The 21,233-nt window shown below is 55.1% G+C and overlaps 1 protein-coding gene across 5 annotated transcripts in view; it reads left to right on the top strand.

The window, feature by feature from the left end:
* KCNAB2 (potassium voltage-gated channel subfamily A regulatory beta subunit 2) overlaps positions 1-21,233 on the top strand; it is a 96,703-nt gene that overhangs the window by 62,057 nt on the left and 13,413 nt on the right. For 4 of the 5 annotated variants that reach the window (XM_022598827.3, XM_022598825.2, XM_022598824.3 and 1 more), the window contains 6 exons: positions 7,549-7,592; positions 8,392-8,429; positions 15,819-15,898; positions 18,301-18,345; positions 20,190-20,234; positions 21,031-21,074. In XM_022598827.3, the coding sequence (XP_022454535.1) occupies positions 7,549-7,592; positions 8,392-8,429; positions 15,819-15,898; positions 18,301-18,345; positions 20,190-20,234; positions 21,031-21,074 (296 nt within the window). Of the gene's footprint in view, positions 1-227; positions 972-7,548; positions 7,593-8,391; positions 8,430-15,818; positions 15,899-18,300; positions 18,346-20,189; positions 20,235-21,030; positions 21,075-21,233 lie in introns of those variants that run through there. The other variant, XM_022598828.2, reaches the window with a different exon arrangement.

Here is a 21,233-nt window from a genome sequence, read left to right as displayed (position 1 = left end):
CTGGCCAGGCCAGCTGCCTACACGCTCAGCTGTCCACCTGGCTGCAGTGCCTCCCTTGTGCGGTCCCGGCTGAGCAGCTGTTAGCCTGGAGCGCCGGCGCCGACCTCCCGGGGATCGGCCAGGGCGATCGGGGCGGCTTGTGCATCCGCGTCATTAATAACGAATCACCTCCTGCACCTCCCATGCCTCTCGCCGGTCACCTCGTTAACTTGGTGGGAGTCCCAAGAGCCACAGTGCGCAGAGCCAGGGGTGGACGCCAGGCTCCGTCCAAGAGACTCGGGGAAGCCTGGAGAAGCAGCTGCTCCCCGAAGCCCTGGGCTGCCACCCTGACGGGAGGCGCCCTCCCTCTTCCTCCTGCTGTCAGGGGACAGCGGTGCCGCTCATTGGTCGTGAGTTACTGGCAGCCCAGCCCTGCCGAACACAGCTGGGCTGGGGGCTCGGGCGGACAGAGTCGGACCAGGGTGGGGCAGAGGAAGGACCCGCAGAGAAGGGAGAGGCAATGGCATCCTCCCCACCCCTCGATTTCTGAGTTCTATCTGATCAGGTCTTTTCTAGCACATTTCTGGAAATTTCACCCCCTTCCCCCGGAGAGCGCACAGGCTTTTCTGCGTCAGAAATCTGCACTCCTGAAGCAACGCCTGGTGGCTTCTTCACCTTCTGGGATAAAGTCTTGTCCCAGGCGGAGCAGGGCTTCCAGGGGCAGGTGACTTCAGAGCCCGGAAGGAGGGGGGACGTGGCCAGGAGCTGAGCGCCGGAAACATGCAGGTGTCCTTCGTGTGCTCGGAGCATGGCCTCAAGGGCCGGGGCCCCGAGGAGCGTCTGGGCCGGCCGGCAGCCAGCAGCCCCAGCCTGGGCACCCGCAGCCATTTCCGCGCGGTGGCCATGGTGGCCCGGAGCCTGGGACAGCTGTCGGTGCAGAGCCTCCTGAGCACAGGCGAGGCCAGCGTGATGCACCCCGGGATGAAGTATAGGTACGTGGCGCGGGGCGGCTGTGCGGGGCGGGGGCTGCCCTCCCACCCCCATCTGGGGGAGCTTGGCAGATGCGGGGAAAGATAAAATCAAGGCTCAGGGTCAGGTTGCAGGGGGTGATGGTGCCTTTCTTTCCTTCTGCTCGTTTGTTTCTTTTCTTGGGAGGGCTCACTATAGCTGAGCCCCCCCCATATTGGACGCAAGGTAAAGCTTCCTCTTTCTGGGAACCCTGTGGCACCGGCCACAGACCCCTGCCCTCCCCCTGGGCACACAGGCCCCAAAGATGCCCCGTGGGTGGTCTGATGTCTTTGCAGCCAAGCTACCTTGACAAACCTCAGTTTAATAGTCAGGGATACTGGGTGAACCATGTGATGGAATTAGATCTTCCCCCCAGCAACTGAGCCTGACCCCAAGCCTGGGCTCCTCTGCAGGCAGGGCTGATGCTCCACAGGGCACAGAGCCGCAGCCGGGGTTCCCTGCTAAGGGCTCAGTCCAGGCTGCTGTGTGTCCCTCTGCTTCGGCCAGTCCCCCCCTACTCTGGGTACGCTCGCCATGACTAGTACGTAGAGAGCGTGCAAAGCACCAGTGTCAGGGGGCAGGGGCCTTCCTGCTGTTCCTTGCATGCCCCCCTTGCTCCGTCCAGGGCCTTGCTCAGGTGCCCGGTGGATGTACCCACGTGGAAAAGGGGGGCTGGCTTTCTACCGAGGCTCACCAGGCTAGAGGTCTAGCCTTTCTCACTCATGAGTTTCTCTTCACTGAGAGCCTTCAGCGCTTCGAGAATGGTATTGTTGGGGAAAGGGGATTTCTTACAACAAACCGTCTGCATGAGCTGGAAAAGCTAAGTTAGGTCCCTGGTTCCCAACTCTGCTCTCAGTGACTCAGATCTCACAGGCCAGCCTCAGAAAAAGCCACAGAAGAGTCTGGTTGTGTTTGAGAATGTCTGGGTTTCTAGCTGGTGTTGGTGCCAACTTGAAAAGTATTGAGAGAATGAATCTTTAACAACTGAGCAGTGTGGCTTGAAACAAAACCAATGCCCAGAAGTTGGACCTCATGTGAAGGAGCTGTGTCATAAGTCCCAGGCGTCCTTGAGACGAATTCTGGAATAACTGGGCCCTTCTGCGTCTCCACCCGTATCCTTTCCTTCCCTGGTCCTTGGGGGACATTTGACGTTCTTTTATGGGCCTCTGGGGTACAAGGCTTTTGTTCCCATTCTCTAAATTCAGTGAGGACAGTCCAGAGCAGAATTCTCTCTTCTAGAAGCTCTGGTGGTTTATATCTTTGGTTCAGTGGGAATCAAAGGCTAAGAGTAAACAGAATCTGTTTTTTAGTTTAGATTCGTGTTATCCGCTGGGACTTTTAAGTCAGTCCTAGGATATCAAAGGAGTTAGTACAAGTGAGACCATTTCCAAAAATACGAAGCACCCTGTAAATGGAAAATGTGACTATTGACATGATTTCCCTCCCAAGCTCCTAAGATCCACTGAGGATTAGATATGTCAAGGAGCCTGAGGGCTTAAGATTACTGTATGCCTCTGTGTGTGTGCACCAGTGTGTGTGCATCTGTGTGTGTGCACCTGTGAGTGTGCATCTGTGTGTGTGCACCTGTGACTATGCACCTCTCCGTGTGTGCACCTGTGTGTGCGCATCTCTCCGTGTGTGCATCTGTGTGTGCGCATCTCTCCATGTGTGCGTCTGTGTGTGTGCGTCTGTGTGTGCACATCTCTCCGTGTGTGCGTCTGTGTGTGTGCATCTCTCCATGTGTGCACCTGTGTGTGCACATCTCTGTGTGCGTTTGTGTGTGTGTCTGTGAGCACACATCTCTCCGTGTGTGCACCTGTGTGTGTACATCTCTCTGTGTGTGCATGTCCGTGTGTGTACCTGTGAGTGTGCATCCCTCCACGTGTGCATTTGTGTGTACACCTGTGTGTGTGTGCATCTCTCCGTGCATGCGTCTGTGTGTGCACCTGTGTGTGTGTGCACGTCTCCATGTGTGCACCTGTGAGTGCGCATCTCCGTGTGCGCGTCTCCATGTGTGCACCTGTGTGTGAGTGCGCATCTCCGTGTGTGCGTCTCCGTGTGTGCACCTGTGTGTGCACATCTCCACGTGTGCATCTGTGTGTGTGCACCTGTGTGTGTGCGCACATCTCCACGTGTGCGTCTCCGTGTGTGTACCTGTGTGTGTGTGCATCTCCGTGTGTGCGTCTGTGTGTGAGTGCATGCATGTGAACGTGTGTGCGTGTGGCACATGTGGAGGCAGGGAGGGCAAGACAGGCAGTGTGGTGGTCGTTGGGCCAGAGGGTTTGCAGTCTGAGGAAGTGGGTTCAGATCCCAGCCCCAGCTCCTCCACACTGGGGGACCCCCGCCTGTCCTTACACATGGCAGGGCCCTGGGAGCTTTTCTTGGCAGCGGCAGGAGGAAGGTGGGTTCATTTCCCTGTAGGATTTGTAATCTCATATCAGCTGAAATGGGAGCCAGAATCCAAACCACTGGATCCCCTCGCTGAGCATGAGGTGCCTGCCTTGGGGTAGCTGTCTCATGGGGTTGCTCCATAATGACTATCCCAGAGCCACAGCCAGGGTGCATGCAGGTAGGAGCTGCAGGGGACCTGATCCAGATCTGCCCCAATTCTGACCACCTCCTTCAGAAGCTAGCCCTTCACAGTGACGCTGAAGGTGTGTGGCCTGCACCAGGGTGCCACATTCTTGCCAGGGGTGCTCAGTGCGGGGGAAGGGGTACACCAAGCCCCGTGAGCAAGGAGAGGGACCAGCATTTGATCCTGAGGGTCTGGCCCCAGGGCCTGGACTTCTCAGCCCCACGTTACGCCAACAAGCACCCCTGGGACCCTGCAGCTGCCAGCTACAATCTGATAGCAAAGACCCGGAAGTCCAGGCCTGTCCTTAGGGAGCCTGGAGCCTGGGGGCTGAAAACAGATAATCCCCGCAGGGTGACAACCAACCAGCAAATGCCCTGGCAACCCTGTCCATCAAGCCAGCTCACCAAGACCCAGTTGCTTTCCATCACCTGATCATATTTTTGTCCTCCGCCCAGAAGGCTGAAGGTAAAGGCCCTGAACAGCTATTTTTACGGGATTTGTAATTGCCCGGAGTCTGAGGTGCAGTGTTTAGGGGTGCAGCGCGTCAGGGGGCTGCGTGATGGGCGTCAATTGTCTTCCTCCAGCAAAGGTTAAATCCCTGAGCCCTCATTAGCCATTTTTCCAGACCCCAGGAGGGACATGAGGCAAATTAATAAAGACTAACGTTATTGGGGTTGAGAGATGTAGCCAACTAGTTTATCATGATGTCAGGTTTTAATTAGGGGAGGAAAAGCTATAGGAAACGATCTTCGCGTGTTGAAAGTTTCGAGTGGCAGCGTGTCACCAGCCCTAGTCCACCCGCGGCTGTGATCTGCTGAGCTCTGCCCACCCCCACTGAGCTGCCGTATTTCTAAAGCTCCTAGCCCTGAGATCCCTGTCCCTTCCCGTTCCTTCTCCCGAGGCCTGGCAGCGGATGGCAGAACTAATACCATCATTTTAACAGGGAAACAACTTGAGCGGGGTAATTGCAGCATCGCTGGGTGTCCTAGTTTTGCTAAATGATTCCTGTGGGCGGTGGGTGGAGCTGCAGCTGCATCGCCAAACACTCTACATCCGGTCCGAGGAAACTCGGAGCCCCTTTTGGTGGCCGAGGGGTGTCACCTCTCCTCAGGCACAGGCACTGCTGGGCTCAACCTGCTGTCCTGCGTCCTCACCTGTCTGCTGCTGCTAAAGCCGCCCATCCCCTGAACACGCAGCTCATGCCAGCACTTGGTTCCACTGTGATAAAGGGCAGTTGCAGGAGGACATGCCTAGAACTTGACCTTCAACAGAGCCTCGCCAGGAAATTGTTCCCCCACCATCACGCACGAGGCAGAGGCTCAGCCTCCCTTCCGGCACCGGATTTATCTAGACCACGTACCCAGGCTTTCGAATGCCTGGGCATTGCAAACAAGGTTCTGAAGGTTTTTGTGTCTGTGAGCATTTCCAGGCAAGGAGTGTCTCAAAGGGGTCTGTGACCCCAAAATTGTTAAGACCACTGATTTCAACTTTTAGTCCTTTTTGCTCCATTACCAGACTGCTCATAAGCAACGTTCTAATTTCTCACCACGAGCATCTTCTAGCCAGTGTGAGAAAATTTACCTAATCTGCTAAATGGAGCTGGCCTGATGCAGGGTCTATTGGTGATGTCATTGTGCTTTTCTTTCTTTTTTAATTCCTTTTGAATTCCAATTTCCTTAAACACAAGAATACACAAGTTTACTCTCTGCTTAGCAAGCGACATCAATCCCAGCATGGTTTAAACTTTATAAGAAAACTTTTGAAGAACGTGTGTGACTACTCGGCCCTTGAATTTCATGCATATTGTACTTGAAATCTCTCATAGCAAATCTGAAGGTAAATCAAGAATATTCTAAGTATTTTTTCCCAGTTTTTTATTTTTGAGATATAATTGACCCATAACATTGTGTAAGTTTAAGGTACAACATAATGGGTTGATACATTTACCTATTGTGAAACAATCACCACAGTCAGTTTAGTTAACATCCATCACCTCACATAGTTACAAATCGTGCCTCTTTCTAGGGTCACAAACCAAGTGTCTCTGGGTCGGAATACGCAAGCAGTGCTGAGGGCTCTAGTAGAGTATTTCACTGATTTATAGGGGGGAAAAAGAACAAGGGGAAACTTCAGTTCCCTTTTTAACACGGTAACATTTAAAGCCTGTTGGATTTGTCCGTTGTTGTTTCTCGTTTAAGGAAAAGGCTGCTGTCCCCCGTTCTGTGCTCTCTGTGACCCTGTGCCCCAGGCACATGTGTTATCCCATTTCATCCTCATGGCCACCCCCTGAGAGAGGCAGCATCTCAAGCCCATTCTACAGACGAGCCCACCGAGGCATCAGGCAGTTACATGACATGCCCAGGGGCAGGCATACAGCCTGGAAGGTCGAAGCAGAATTTGAACTCCAGCTTCAGAGCCTCTGCTTGTAGCCACTGCCCATCTGCTCCCCTGCCCGAAAAAGAAACCAGCTGTGATTATGTCCTCAGGGAAAAATCCCAGCATTCCCTGTAGGAACGGTGGGCCAATGGCTGGGCTGGTTTTAATGGGAAATTTAACAAGAAAGCTGGGCAGTTTAGAACTACTTTAAATTTGGTGACAAACTGTTATCAAACCGCTTACAAGTTTATTCTATCCACCCCCCGACCAACGACCACCTGTAATGTGGGCAGGGTCCAGGGATCTTGTAACCAGGGAAACCCAGGCTGCAGAAGGTCACAGTGGGCCCATGTCAGAGAAGGGCAGGTCCCGCTCAGCCCCACACCTGCTTCCCAGGGGCCACATAGGGTAGAAAAACAGGACAGAGCATCCACTGAAGTTAGAAATGCCGGACGGCCCTAGGGAAGGAGGCTGGGGTTCACCCACTGCATCTCTCACAGCTCTCTGGCTTCCCACTGCCTAGAAGGGTATCGCACCCCGGGCTGGTCCCAGGACCGGGATGCCAGTAGTGGGAACTCACGAGGGAAGTGGACTCCCGCTCTGCCACTTGTCAGCCTCACCATCTGGGCAGCTCCCATTAAGGGCCGGGGCTGCGGGAGCATGCCTCTGTGGCTGGGAGCATGTTCTCAGAGCCTGGGTGAAATCGCAGGTCCAGTGTGCTCTTCTGTAAAATGGGAATATCAGGAAAAGAGAAGCACCTGCCCGACAGAGCTGTCGGGGGATCAGTGACACCCGGCCTGTTGCTGCCCTGCAGGCTCCCAGGCAGCCTGTGCAGGATGGACAGGCCAGGACGGACTGGCATCCCAGCCCTCAGCAGGGCACTGCTGCCCTCCATGACCTCCTAAGGACATTAATGACAGCCTGCAGCTCACCCACGTGGACCCCAGGATGTGCCCCATCTGGCGGGTGCCTCAGGGGGCCTGTGATGGAGCCCTGGACAGTCTGTGCAGCTGTGGCCACTGGGTCTGATCAGGACGTGTGCTGCCAGGGGATCTTGGCTCTTGCCCTCCTGAGCGGCCCTGGCTGGGGGTCAGGCCTGCTCTGGGCACCAGTGCCCTTCAACAGGGCTCTCATCTGCCCCCACTTCCTCCTGCAGAGAGACAGGGCCCAGGGCTGTGTGGCCCAGGTGATACGGGACTAACTTCTCCTCCACCCCTCGGAGAGAGGGAGTAAAGACACACAAAACCACAGACATGACACTAAAGAAATGGCAAGAGAAGCTTCTTACAAGAGGACACCCTGCATCCGGGGCCACAAGGCCTGAACCAGTCTTGTTTCAGCCCATGAAATAAGATGGAGTCCATTCCATGTTTTCTCCCCGATGTGGCTCCCGGGGCCCTGCCGTGGTCACAGCGTGGCCTGTCCCAGCAACGTGGCTCTGCCCTGGTTGGCCCTTTACCCCCAGGGTGGGCTAGCAGCAGGCCTCTCTCCAAAGGACCCCTTGCCTTCAGAGCCTCAAAAGAGGTGGGTGGGCAGTTCGGGAGGCTGGGCAGTAGAAACAATGGGTTCTGCCCTGGCCGCTGAGAACTCACGCCACGTTTGTTTTCCAGGAACCTGGGCAAGTCGGGCCTCCGGGTCTCCTGCCTGGGGCTCGGTGAGTGTGGGGTCCTCTTGGTCCAGTGGTGTGCAAGGAAGCGGGGGTGGCAGGAAGGCCGGGGGTGGGGGAGGGAGCTGCACCCAGAGCCAGGATGGGGGGGGGAGGGAAGAGGCTTGGTTGCCATGGTAACCAAGAGGCTGTTGGGGAGGGGCCTACGAGAGGGAGGAGGGCAGAGATGCAGCCTTAGCAGGGGAAGTGAGAGAAGTACCAGGGCCCTCTGCACACACAGCCCACTGCCCAGCAGCAGAAAATCAGGGAAGCACCCTGCCCCCGGGGAACCAGCATCTTCTTGCCTTACGTGACAGATTCCCTCATGAGGGGCAGTCAGATTTTGCCCTTTTTCTTCTTTTGCCAGATATGAGCTCTGTTCCCAGATCACGCTGTCTCTCCGCCTCCACGGTGCACACGTACACACACGCACACACACACCACCCAGCAAACGCGAGGGCATGGCTGTCAGCCCTGCACATCTTCAGGGAGACAGCCCTGGTCCCGCTGCCCACGGCATGTCCCTGGAATAGGAGATGCAGCGGCTTGAGCGCCAACGAGCATGTCAAAGCCCTGCAGTCAGCTGCCTGCTCTGGGCACTTACTGTCCCCTTTGTTCCTTGGCTCCAAGAGAGGGAGACATGCCCCAAAGGCCAGGTGTCCACGCATGCCAAGCACACGCTCCCGCAGAGCGGCGTGGCAGCCTGTGGCTGCCCCACTGTGCCCTGCAGCCTGAGGTCCAAGCACCCTGGGGAGAACTGCGCTTCCCGGGGCCATTCTCTGACCTGAGCCTGTATCTCTCCTATCAGGAACATGGGTGACCTTCGGAGGCCAGATCACGGACGAGGTAAGATGGGGCTCCCTCGTTCCCCCAGGCCCCTGTGGTAAAGTATGCGAAATGCACCAGGTAGTCAGTGCTCAGGGCAGCCGCCTTGGCTCCCCTCCTACTGTTTCTCCAGGGTGCCCTGGGGGACAACAGGAAGGGTGAGCACCGTAGTCGCGCCAATACCCAGCAGCTGGGTGCACTGGGGCTTCAGCAAGTCCCTTAAAGTCCCAGAAATCAGGTTCCTGACCTGCATAACACCTATCCCACGGTTACCAGAGGAATTCAGGGAGAGCACATTTTCCGAATCATCAAGCCCGATGCAATTCTTTGCCACTCCTACAGAGGATGCACACGTGAATTTGAAACATCAATAAATATCTGTTGAGGTCATTTAGAATTTAGATCCTGGAAATTTTGCTGCAAACCGAAGACCGAGTAGCTGAATGTTTGACCAGGCTCCTAACTGTGCATGCCCCATAGCCATCGTGAATGGGATGCACTGCCATGGGATGTACTTGCTGGGGCTTCTCTCTCCACAACTGGGATTCAGTGCAGCCAGCGTCTGTCCTGGAGAAGACGGTGTTCCCAGGCTGGTGTGCACTTCGGGGCAGGGAGTGAATATCGTGGAAGTGGGAACAGCGGTTTTGCTCAGAGAGCTCTGAACCTCTGCAAAAGAAGTTGTCTTCATGTCTGCTCTACTTCCTATTGGAAAGATTGCATTTAAAAATGAATAAGTGAGTTCACTTGAGACCTTGTAACTGTGATTGCTCAGTTATTTTTCAAAGGGAAAGCTTGGCTTCCATCGAAATCTAGATGCATTTAATTTGCATTCTCGTTTCTTTTCCTTTTATGACAGTAGCTGTTGTAGAACTATTTGCCCTGGCTTTAAGGTTCTGGGGTCTATCTCAGGTAAAGTCAGGAGTTTTTAAGATGCAGGGAATTGTTTCACCTTCAGTCACCAGATTGGTTCCAAGCACCTAGAAGGTTGGAGCCCCAGAGCCCACATGGTCTACCCCAAATAAGTGTGTGGTGTCTAATTCGCCTGTTACCCTTTCGATGTGGAAGAATTCTGTGGAGGATGTGACTTCATTTCCTAATGGCATTAGCTACGCTGTGTGCATTGTCCTTGTGGGAAAGATACAGAGAAGTGGCCGGATGGTAACCGTCCAGTTAGGTGACTTTTTCACCAATAGATCCATGACACCAAAAGAGTGTTGATTAATGATCCAGTGGCAGCCACAGCCGGCTCCGGCCTCCACCGTGGCTCCATCAGGGACATGGTGACATGTCTGAAGATGATGGAAGTCGTTTCCAGATGACACAAAGCTGGGAGGACAGCGGATACGATACATGACAGATTCGGGGTTCTAAAAGGTCCTGGCGGGTGAAAATGATTGAGTGAAAGAGCCAGTGGAATTTTCCTATTAAACCCCATAGTTAGTGTCCCAAACAATCAACACATCAAGTCTGAGGGGCCCACCTCTCCGCGGTTCAGAGGAAGAATGCCTGGATTTTATCCTTTAGCTGGCTGCCTGGTCTGCACCAGCGGGGTTGGCGCCACAGGAAGCAAGGACCCTCCTGGACTGCAGAGAAACACGTGTGCTGCCCAAGCCCAGAGCGGCGCAGGCTGGGACCCCGCTCCGGCTGGGTGACCCCACCTGGAACACTGTATTCCTTGCAAACTTCATGTCCAAAGGAAGGCGTTTGGCATGCCACAGAATCCAGACACAAAGTCCTGTTTTTAGAGTTACCTCCTGTGTGCAGGATGCCACGCCCAGATGCCAGAGAGACACAGAAACAAGGAACTGGTGGGTTTACTATGGCAAAGTGGCGTTCCCCCGCAGGACTGAGGAAGTGTGAGTAAGTGATGGCCTGGGGGCCACATCTGGTCCCCAGCCTGGTTTTTTTTTTGTTTTGTTTTTTCTTTCTTCTTAAATATATGAAATGTAAAATTTGCCATTTTAACCACTTTTCTTGTGGTTAAAATAAGCATAACATAAAATGTACCATTTTTTAAATATACAGTTCAGCGGCACGAAGTACGTTAACTTTGCTGTGCAACCATCACCACAGTCTATTTCCAGCATTCTTCTTCACCCCAAACAGAAACTCTGTACCCATTAAGCAATAACCCCCCAGCCCCAGGTAACCTCTCATCCACTCTCTGCCTCTATGAATTCCACAGCCCGTTTTTGTAAATAAAGTTTTATTGGCAGGCAGCCATGCCAGTTCGTTTACATATGGTCTGTGGCTGCTTTCATGCTATGAGGGCAGAGTGGAGTAGTTGCCACAGAGACCATCCGCAAAGCCTAAAATATTTACCCTCTGGCCCTTTACAGAAAAGCCTTGCCATCCCCGGTCCTATGGGGTCACAGCAGCACCTGCAAGTATCTGTGGGTTGTCGTCCCAGGGAGGGAGGCTTCCGTGGGCTGGGCAGGGACACGGGGAGCAGACGGTGTTAGTAAACCTCAGATCACGAGGCCAAGTACCAGAGCTGCCCCGGGCAGAGTCAGCTTTCCAAACTCTAGTTTTGTGACCTCACACAGCTGCTCAGGTGGAAAACTCCCCCCCGGCACGCGTTCCCAGCAGCCTGGGCAATAAGAATTCAATAAGAATAGTAGCTAAACTTTACATTTATCATGGCTCTCAATCCTCTTTCAACCCAAGGAGGTAGGTGTTTTATTATCCATTCTGTGGAAGCAGAGCCTCAAGACTGAGCAGGTGCCCAAGGTCACACCTGGAGAGGGATGAAGAGGGATCTTACCTGGGCTCTGTGCCTCAGAGCCTACCGCCAGCTCTCAGCTCCGGGGAACCGTGCGGGGGCAGGATGGCCTCCCTGTCCCCTGGGTGGGGGTGACAGGAGGTGGCCCACGTGTCATCTGAGGTTCCTTCTGCCTCCAGCCTCTGGGACTCTTGACATTGGAAATAACTGAAAAGTCACCAAATAGAAGCTCCATTACATAATGCAGGATGCACCCACAGAGCAGAAGTCTTTAGAAGTCATGTTTTGATGACTGACAAGGGGACAGAACCATGATGAGAGAGCAAGGAAAACAGCAGAGACAGCCGTGTGTATGTCAGAGTTGCCATGTTGCAGGGAAAAAGCATATAGTCACAGAGAAAAACCTGGAAGAGGAATTACACCCAAATCATAGCAGTCCAAAAATCAGAAAATCTGAAAATTCCCAGATTCCCCAATTCTCTTTCTGTCCATAGTCACCCAGGCACTGTCCTGGGTGTACTTAGGATTGTGTTCACGTCTTTCTTTCTTCCTCCATTCAGCTCATGCCGGCTGAGCACCCGCCGAGCTCCAGGTCCCTGCCCTCAGGCTGCTCTCTGTCTGGAGAGGGGGACAGATCACAGATCATAAGCCCATCTTATCTCTGAAGGTTAAACATACGATGGAGAGTGCATTCCTTTCCTGTGGCTGTTAAAACAAATTACCACCAGCTGTGTGCTTTAGAACAACAGACATTTATTCTCTCACGGTTCTCGAGTCCAGATGTCCAAAATCAGTATCACTGGGCTGAAATTAAGGTGTCAGCAGGGCCACGCTTCCGGTGGAGGCTCCAGGGGAGGATACTTCCTGCCTCTTCCAGTGTCTGGGGGCTGCCTGCAGTCCTCGGCTCGTGGCCGCATCACCCCAGCCTCTGCCTCTGTGGTCACGTCCCTGTCTCCTGTCAGTGTCATATCTCCCACCACCTCCCTCTTGTAAGGACACCTGTGGTGGCATTTAGGGCCCACTTAGCTTATCCAGGAGAATCTCCTTTAATTTAATCAAATCTCCAAAGTCCCTTTTTCTACCTAAGGTAACATTCACAGGTTCCAGAGACCTGATATCTTTGGGGAACCACTGTTTAGTCAACCACAGAGAATAGGAAAACAGAGAAAGAAGGACTGGGGTGTTGGCTCCAGGTTTACACAGGACGATCCAGGAAGGCGGGGGTGAGGGAGTGAGCCACCTGGTGATCCAGAGAAACAGCGTTCCAGCCCAAGGGGACAGGTGTGTGCCCACCTGCGTGAGGCCATGGTGGGAGGGGGTGTCAAGAGATGAGGTCAGAGGTGAGGGAGCAGATCTGGTGGGGACTTTGGCTTTGACCCTTCGTGGCACGGAAGCCACTGGAGGATTTTAGCAAAGAGGAAGGTTGCCCTGACTTAGGTCTTACTAGGCTCAGTCTGGCTGCTGCACTGCGGATGGCCGGTGGAGGTGCTTCTCAGACTGTACCGTGTGCATGAGTCCCCGGAGATCTGCTGGGGCAGATCTGATGAGGCAGGTCTTGGGCGGGGCCTGGGATTCCGCATCTCTGATGCTGAATCTGCTGGTCTGTGGACCACAGTCTGCCTAGCCGGGGTGGCAGGGGCACAGACAGAGGCAGAGAGAGTTATGGGGCTACCGCAAAAACTCAGCCGAGGGGTGCTCCCGTTTGGACCAGATGGGCCCGGTTGGAGGTAGGCAAGAGCGGTCAGATTCCAGATCCGTTTGCAAGCGGGAGCTTATAGGACTGGCTAAAGGTTTTGATCCTGGATTGAGAGAAAGCCGAGTGGAGGGTGGCCAGGTGTTTGACCTGAGCACAGGACGGGCAAGACCACAGGTGCAGCAGGTACAGCAGGCTGCGCTCCTCGGCACACACCAGCCCTACTGCCTGCCACGCCCCCTGCTCCACCTGCCCTCCTCCTGCCTGCCTGGCAAACTCCTAACCACCCTTCAAAACCCAGCCCCGTAAACTCTGCCACATTACACCACGGATGAAGCTTGAGGGCATCTAAATCAGCCAGTCACAGAAGGACAAAGACTGTATGATCCCCCCACGTGAGGCACTTAGAGGGGCCAGAATCACAGAGAGTGAGAGTATGAGGGTGGGGGCCAGGGGCCGGGGGGAGGGGAGGGGGAGTTCGTGTTTGATGGGGATGGAATTTCCGTTTGGGCCGATGAGAAGGTTCTGGAGATGGATGGTGGGGATGGTTGCACAGCAGTGAGAATCTACTTAATGCCATTGAAGTGTACACTTAAAAATGGTTAGAGGACTTCCCTGGCGGTCCAGCGATCGAGGCTGGGCACTTCCACTGCAGGGGACACGCGTCCCATCCCTGGTTGGGGAACTAAGATGCTGCGTGGCGCGGCAAAAAAAAAAAAAGTTTAAAATGGTAAATTTTGGGCTTCCCTGGTGGCGCAGTGGTTAAGAGTCCGCCTGCCGATGCAGTGGACGCGGGTTCGTGCCCCGGTCCGGGAAGATCCCACATGCCGCGGAGCGGCTGGGCCCGTGAGCCATGGCCGCTGAGCCTGCATGTCTGGAGCCTGTGCTCTGCAACGGGAGAGGCCACGACAGTGAGAGGCCCGCGTACCGCAAAAAAAAAAAAAAAAAAAAAAGGTAAATTTTATGTATATTTTACCCTGTTTTTTTTTTTTTTTTTTTTTTAACCCTGATTTTTAAAAACAAGTTTTAAAGGAATGCAGAAGATCTCCACGAACTGCTATGGGTCTATTTCCAGGATGTATTGTAAGTGAAAAAAGCAAAATGCAAAAGAATACCTACAGTGTGGTACCCTCCCTGTGAGCACGATGGGGACATAAGAAAATATGTGTGTGTCTGAAATATGAAAATAAAAGCCCTGGCCCTGGGTCACCTCGCTCAGAACCCTCCCAGGAGACAGCGTGCACGCCTAAACCATCTGTGTAACCTGCGGGGCCCAGCACACGGTCCTCTCCTGGGCAGAGCTCCGGCGGCCTGGTGGGACACATCCTGGAAAAGTAAGGATGAAAGCGGGTAACCAGGGAAGGAGCCTGGTGTGCCTGCAGCTCTGGAGGCAAAGAAAGGAGGAGGGAGGGAGGGAGGACCCCGAGGAGGACGCAGGGGAGCTCCTGCTACATTGTTACACTTGAGGCAGAGGAAGGAGAGGAGCCAGTCCTCCCTGCAGATGGATCCAGAAAACTCCTCCACCAATGAGCTTTCCTAGTCGGAAGACAGCAGCTGACTGATGGGGGTTAGCTTTGGCCTGCTTATCATCTGAAACCTTTGGGGTTCATTGCCAACGTTTGAAAATCGGAACTTACCCACTCCCCCATATCCTGGATTTCTGGCTTCTCTTGAAAAATAAAAGGATTTGGTCACGCCTGGCAGTGTTTGAGCCCCCTTCCACCCCACTAAACCCTCACCAGGCACCAGCCTCCCTCTCCTTACCTGCCTGGCCGGTGGGGCTTCTGCGTTTGGTATTGGGAGAAACTCCTAGAAGCTGCACCTAGCTGGCTGGCTTTCTGTCGTGCAGTTTTTGAGGGTTAAGTATTACTCACCGCACCCTGGGCTAGCTACTGGGAGGGAGGCTTGGGGCTCTGAGCTGAGCTTCGAGAACTGGCTGGTGGGGGAGTTTGCATCTGTGACCCCTGCTCGGACGGACGCCTGCACTGCCCAGCGGGCCAGCAGAGTTCATTGCCCACTGCATCTCGGAGGAGGCTGTCGATTGCAGGCAGGCTGCCTCGGATCCTCGCCCCGACTACCCTTCGGTTGCCGTTCATCCACCCCGGTCTGCAAGGCACCGGAGAAGCAGGGCCAAGGCCAGAGGGCTAGCTGAGGATCGCAGTTTCTCCATCTGCAAACAGTAATTTCACCCTCCTGCCGTTGCTGGGAAGAATTCAGAGGGATACAGCATCACGGGCACATTCTAGCCATAGCTTTTGAAGAGGATTTATTCTGCCAAGGTTTATCACGCTCCTGTTGTGGGCTGTGTTAGTTTCCCAGGACGGCCGGAGCAAAGACTGGGTGGCATAAAACAACAGTTTATTCTGTCGCAGTTCTGGAGGCCGGAAGTCCAAAATCAAGGTGTCCGCAGGGCCGCACTGCCTCCAGGGCTCTGAAGGAGTTCTGTTGCTGTCTCCCAGCTCTGCTGCTGGCTGGCAGTCCTTGGCATTCCTTGGATTGCAGGCTCATTACCTAACCTTTGCCTCCATCTTCACATGGCCTCTTCCCTGTGTGTCTGTGTCTATTCTTATAAGGACACCACTCATGTTGGATGTAGGACTCACCCTAAAGCAGTATGACCTCATCTTAACTAATTACATCTGCAAAAACCCCACTGCCAAATAAGGTCACATTCTGAGGTTCTGGGTGGATATGAATTTGGGGGACACGATTCAACTCAGCACAGGTGCTAAGCCCTGAGATGACCTAATAGGTGGGGTCCCTGCTCACAAGAAATTCACAGTCCAGAGGCTGTTTCTGCATTCATTCTGTCTTCTTTCTTCTCTATGGGTTTGTGACTGAGCTGCTTCCAGGCCTGTCCTGCGGTGGGGACAGGGCCGCCTGGGCACACGGGGGGTCTTCCCAGGCCACGAGGCTGTGCTCTGGAGCCTCCGGGCCCTCCCCCTGGGCTGGCAAGATGGTGCCGCCTGTGAGAGCCCCGGTTTTCTCGTTTCAGATGGCAGAGCAGCTAATGACCTTGGCCTACGACAATGGCATCAACCTCTTCGATACCGCAGAAGTCTACGCGGCGGGCAAGTATGTGCCTTTTTTCACGGGAAGAAGCGATGCAGGCCAACCACAGCTTCCCTGGGAAGAGCCCGAGCTTCTGTTGCTCCAGGGGCTCTTACTCCCCACAGGGTTTGCACCTCCCACTCTGCCTGCTTTTCTAAACTGTAAACGGCTGGGGAGGTGGTGTTTTCACGGGGCCAGAATCACAGAGCATTTGGCCACTTGCTAAACTCCTGTGTGTTCAAGCAGCAAGATGACCACAGCCCTTCTGGTGCCAAAGATGCTGCGTTGGGGGAGAGCCGTGATTAAGCTGTAGTCCGGGGGGCTCTCCTGCCGCGCCCGCGAAGTGCAGGCAGCCCCACATGCCTGATATTTTCACATCTTAATGGTGCAATTAGGGCTGCAGGGAATGCAGGGCGTCTCAGGAGCTGGGGAGAGCAGGGTCTGCTGAGCCGAGCACTGCAGGGAGCTGCTCTTCCCATCTTGGCAGTGAATTTTCCTACTCAATTATGTAAAAGCCCTCTTCAGCCAAGGCTGCTGGCTTCAGTTTTAAAGACTGGCTGTAATCAAATCATCCACTCTCCTGCATCGGGTTTCCAAAAGTCAGCTTTTGTTTGTGAAATCATTTGTTGGCTCTCTCTTTGTCCTCCCTCTGGCCCCCTGCTGCCTGGGGCAAGCCAAGTTCCCATCAGCTGGGCTGCTCGGCCTGGCCCACCGCCCGTGCACTGTGGCCGCAGGGCCAGCACCTGCCTCGCAGGCTCCGGGTTATTACCTGCAGCTCTCGATGGGGCCTAGGGTACCGAGAATCAGGACCCCAGCTGGGACTTTGCTCAAGTCCTGCTCTGATGATCTGACAGCCCCGAGGGCCTCCACTGGGACCCCCAAATCTCCTCCAGACCCTGTCAGCAGCCCTCTGTCCTCCTGATGCCACAGCTCCCTCCCCACCCCTCCAAACCGGCAGCTGCTTTCCATCAGAGCGAAATGCTTTCCAGACAGATGAGCTAAGCCGAAGGGTCAGAGGTGGAAAAGCCCAATGCAGATGCCAAGCCCAGAGGCGTCCCGCCCACCCCGAGCACCCCAGCCTGTTCCCTGGCCCTGCGCCTGCCTCCGTTTTGCTGCCCAGGAGAGCGTGAGGAAGGCAACTCCAGATGGCCCTGTGTCCAGGCCCAGCACCCCCCTTTCACGGCAGCCACACTGTCTGCGTCACTGTCTTCACTTCCCCCAGCTTAACTGGACAGCCGGGGCTGGCGTGCTGGGGCCAGCACGCTGAGTCCCTCTTGCTAACCAGAGTGCCAACCGTCTGTCTTACTGAGTGCCCCTGCTTCTCATGCTTTGGGCACTTCCCGGAGAGCTGCAGGATTTCTGTGCCCCCGCTGGGCAGAGGCTTACCAAATTCATGGCCAGCAGAATTCACAGCCGAAAGCAACAGGCTTCGGGTGAGTCGTTGCCTACAGCTCCTGTAGCCCCAGGACCATTGCCTGCTCCCCTGTCTTCCTCCTTTCCTGATCTTTTGTGCCACCACCGAGGGACCCAGGAATAAAAGGAAGAGACCCAGGGCTGAGTGACTTTCTGTGCATCTTGACCGCAAACGAAGAGCATTCAGAGTGTATGCTAAGCAGCTCACAAATTAGAACCCGTTATTTCTGAGTGGATGACTCAGGCGCTGTTATAATTGGAATGTAGCGCTGGGTATGGATGGTTCTCCGTCTGTCGTTTTTTGCTCAGAAACATTTCGCCACAAGCAGAAAGTTCTTAAAAGTTAATCCAGCGCTGCAGTGCCAAGCGAGGCTGGAACGGTCCACGCATGACCCTGGCTGGCCTGAGTTTGGTGCAGGGTCCGGAGGGAGGCCAAGCAGAACAGAGAGCGGTCAGCATGGCATCTGTCTCTCTATTGTTCAGAAGCAAGAAACAAGAGGGATACACACACACACACACACACACACACACACACACACAAACGCACTCGGCTGGAAATTCAGCCCTGAGTACATGTTGATTGTCTCTGCAAACAGAGGATGCCCTTGTTGAATAATTTACCTTTTAAAAAATATACGTGTCTAGAAACTTCACCCATGTAACGTTGTCAAGCGTTTTCCCCGGTGAATTTCCAGCAGGCCAGGGCAACAGTCTGCTGCTGGTCTTGCCAAGCAGGACATTACTCCTTCCTTCTCCGCAGGAGCCGGAGCTGCCATCGCTGGGTCAAGTGGCACATGCCCACGGCCACCTCCACGGGGAGTAACCCAGCTGCTCCCAGGCACTCTCCTTGCTCTGGAATGAGCTTGCTGAGCCAAAGGGCATTAACAGCCCCGCTCCCCAGCCCCAGTGGCATTTTCACAGAGGGGATCCTGTGGCTGATTGTCAAGGTGGGGCGAGGTTTGGTGTTTCTGTTACGCTGTAATGAAGTCCCCATGTCTCGGTCTTCTTGGCAGGGCTGAAGTGGTGTTAGGAAACATCATCAAGAAGAAGGGATGGAGGTAATTACTCTGCTCTGTGCTCCATCCCCAGGGCGCACGTGCACAGGGAAGAGGCTGGAGAAGGCTGGTGGGAGGGAAGAGGACCACCCTGGGGTCCTGGGTGGGATGGGCAGGCCACCCAGGCAAGGATCCGGTGGCTGTTCCTTCCTGTTTTCCGGTGGAGCACCCAGGGTTGGCCTCATCACCCTTGTGCCACCAGCCAGGCTGTCTAAGGCCTGGCGGTTCCAGAATTTTTCTTTCTGGGAAGGTGAGAGCGTCCCAGAATAGAGGCAGCCCCATGCTTCCTGCAGGGGGTGCGAGCATTCACACTGTGGGTGGCCACCCTGGGGAGCCAGGGCCTGCACCGCGGTGAGGGGGGGAGCTCCCCCCTCCCCCGGAAAGCCAGTCAGGAGCCTTGTGTCTGGTGTCAAGCAGAGTTCCTGCCCACCCTCCTGGAGTCAGGCCAGGCTGAGCGCTTGACTGCATTTTGGGGTCCCTGTGGCCTGTGTGTTTTTATTTTCAGCAAAGTCAGAAGCAGTTAGAAGGCTGGGCCTCTCCCCTCCCCTTCCCCTCCCCTCCCCTCCCCTCCCCTCCCCCTCCCCTCCCCTCCCCTCCCCCTCCCCTCCCCTCCCCTCCCCTCCCCTCCCCCTCCCCTCCCCTCCCCTCCCCTCCCCTCCCCTCCCCTCCCCTCCCCTCCCCCTCCCCTAGTGTACAAACTCAGTCTCCCCCAACCTCTGGGGCCTGGATGACTGACACCCCTCCTCCTGCCCCACCCATGTTGTTTCTTCTCAGCTGTAATTGATACCAAAATGTATCCCTGCTCACTTTGCAGTTAAAAGGAAACTGCGCCTGTTAGCGAGGGCCCTGATAACATCTTAGTTGAACTCTTGAGGAGATAGATTCCAGTTAGGTCATCCCCCCCCCCCCCCGCCCCCGCCCCCGCCCCCCGGCAGGCCACACTGGCGGCTGTGGAGCTCCTGGCTTTGAGGAGCTGTTTCCTGAGCAGTCCTCCCCCTACACCCCCCCACTAGAGGAAAGCACGACCCCAGGAGACACTGTCACCCTCCTATGGGAATGGTCAAGGTCAAATGTGGCCAGGAGGGGCCATCATGACCCCCGCCCACCTGTCCCTCCAAGGCAAAGTCACACAGGTGTCAGCGCTGCCTCTTGTGGATTTGCAGCGGGAGACCTGACTCTATACCCTTTCCTCTGGCTTTCAGCCACCGAAGTCCGAACCCCCAGGAACATCACCTGCCTGCCTCTCGGGTCAGCCCCACCCTAGCCTCCCTCCACCTCAGTGTCCCACAGGCCACTCCCCAAGGCTGCCCCACACACAGCTTTTCTGAAACAGTCTCAGCCAGTAGAGGAAGAACCAGACAGCCTGTTCCCTTGCCTCGCTCCATCCTCTCCAGAGCCCTCCATCCACCCGCCAGCCCCTACACTTGACCTCCTTGGAGTCCCCAGGGAGCAGCAGCCGCCTTCTATTCCCTGAGCCGTGTCCTCCCCTCTCCCGAGTGTCCTCCCCTCTCCCGAGTGTCCCCCCTCCTCTGGGCTCCAGGCTCCATCACAGTAGACTCCGTCTCCCTCCAGCCCCCACTGCCCAACCCTAGTTCCATGGTTTGTTGCATCCACAGGTTAGTTTCATCTGTGGGTTGTCTCCTGGCTCAATGGGGAGCCTCAGGCCCCTGGGCTCGGCACACCCCAAACATCGAATGGCAGAGAGGCGCCCCATTTCACACCCTATGCTCCAGGATGAGAAGGGTTTAGGACCCCTGTGTAAGAGCTGAAGGCAGTGGGGAAGGTGGGGGGAGGGAGGACCCCAAGGGATCATGCCCAGTAACACCCCTCCTTCTCTTGTTCCGCAGACGATCCAGCCTCGTCATCACCACCAAGATCTTCTGGGGAGGAAAGTAGGTACAACGGGCAGACCATGCCCCTGGCCGGGGGCCAGGTCTGCAGAGACCCCTGATTTAGGAGGCCCCTGGGGTTGAGGAGGGGGTAGTTATCCTGGGGAAACAGAGGCTGCACGGGGTCTGTCCTGGACCTCAGGAACCTCCTGGAGGACAGCACGTGGGCAGCACAGTTTCCTGTCTCCCGGTGCCGGAAGCAGGGGGTGGGCTGGCGTTTGTGCAGCCATCTGCCCTGGCTCGTGCCATCCCTATTGAGGGACGTCACGTTCCAGAAAAGCAGCTTTGTCTGAGTTGCCTTGTACTCGAACCTTGTTTCATTTTTATTTTTACTTTTCTGGGTTGGTTTGTTTCTGATTACAAAGGTAACATCCTAAAAATTTCTGGAAAACACAGAAAATTCATGAACTGCCCCAATCACTCCACCTTCCCTGGGCCACAGACCACTCCTGCCATCCTCCAGGAATCTGGCCCCATATTCTCTCTGGGGCTGGACAAAATGGGCTTCATAGGAACTAGAAATGGGATTCACTTTCAATTTTTAAAAACTCCAAGCCAGACAGAAGGGCAAATTGAAAAGCAGAAGCCTCCATCCCCCGCTGAGCCCCACCTCCCCAGGGTGGCGGGCAGGCAGCCCAGCTCTGCCAGGTCATCTCCACAAGCAAATCCGCATAGCCTCGTGGTTTTATCCCCGAAGTGGAATCAGACTACAAGTGGCATGAGCTGACCTACTTTTGCGTCATGAACATTTTCCCCCAAACCGCCCGCAATATCACACGTGCTGTCGCCTGCTTTTCAGAGCCGAGACGGAGAGGGGCCTTTCCAGGAAGCACATAATAGAAGGTGAGGGGGGCCCTGGCTCCACACAGCCCCCTAAACCCACGGCATCTTCCCGTGGATGCAAAAGTGAAGAAAGCACAGTGCCCCTCCCCCACCAATGCTACAGGCCCGGAGCCTGGGGACAGCCCGTGCTCTGGTTCACCCAGGCTCACATGGGGTGGA

The sequence above is a fragment of the Delphinapterus leucas genome, chromosome 1 (assembly GCF_059928025.1).
Source record: "Delphinapterus leucas isolate spDelLeu-1000000601 "Yukka" chromosome 1, BTC_Dleu_Yukka2, whole genome shotgun sequence".
NCBI lineage: Eukaryota > Metazoa > Chordata > Mammalia > Artiodactyla > Monodontidae > Delphinapterus > Delphinapterus leucas.
Note: the sequence above shows the minus strand (reverse complement) of the source record. Positions and strands in the feature narration are given on the sequence as shown.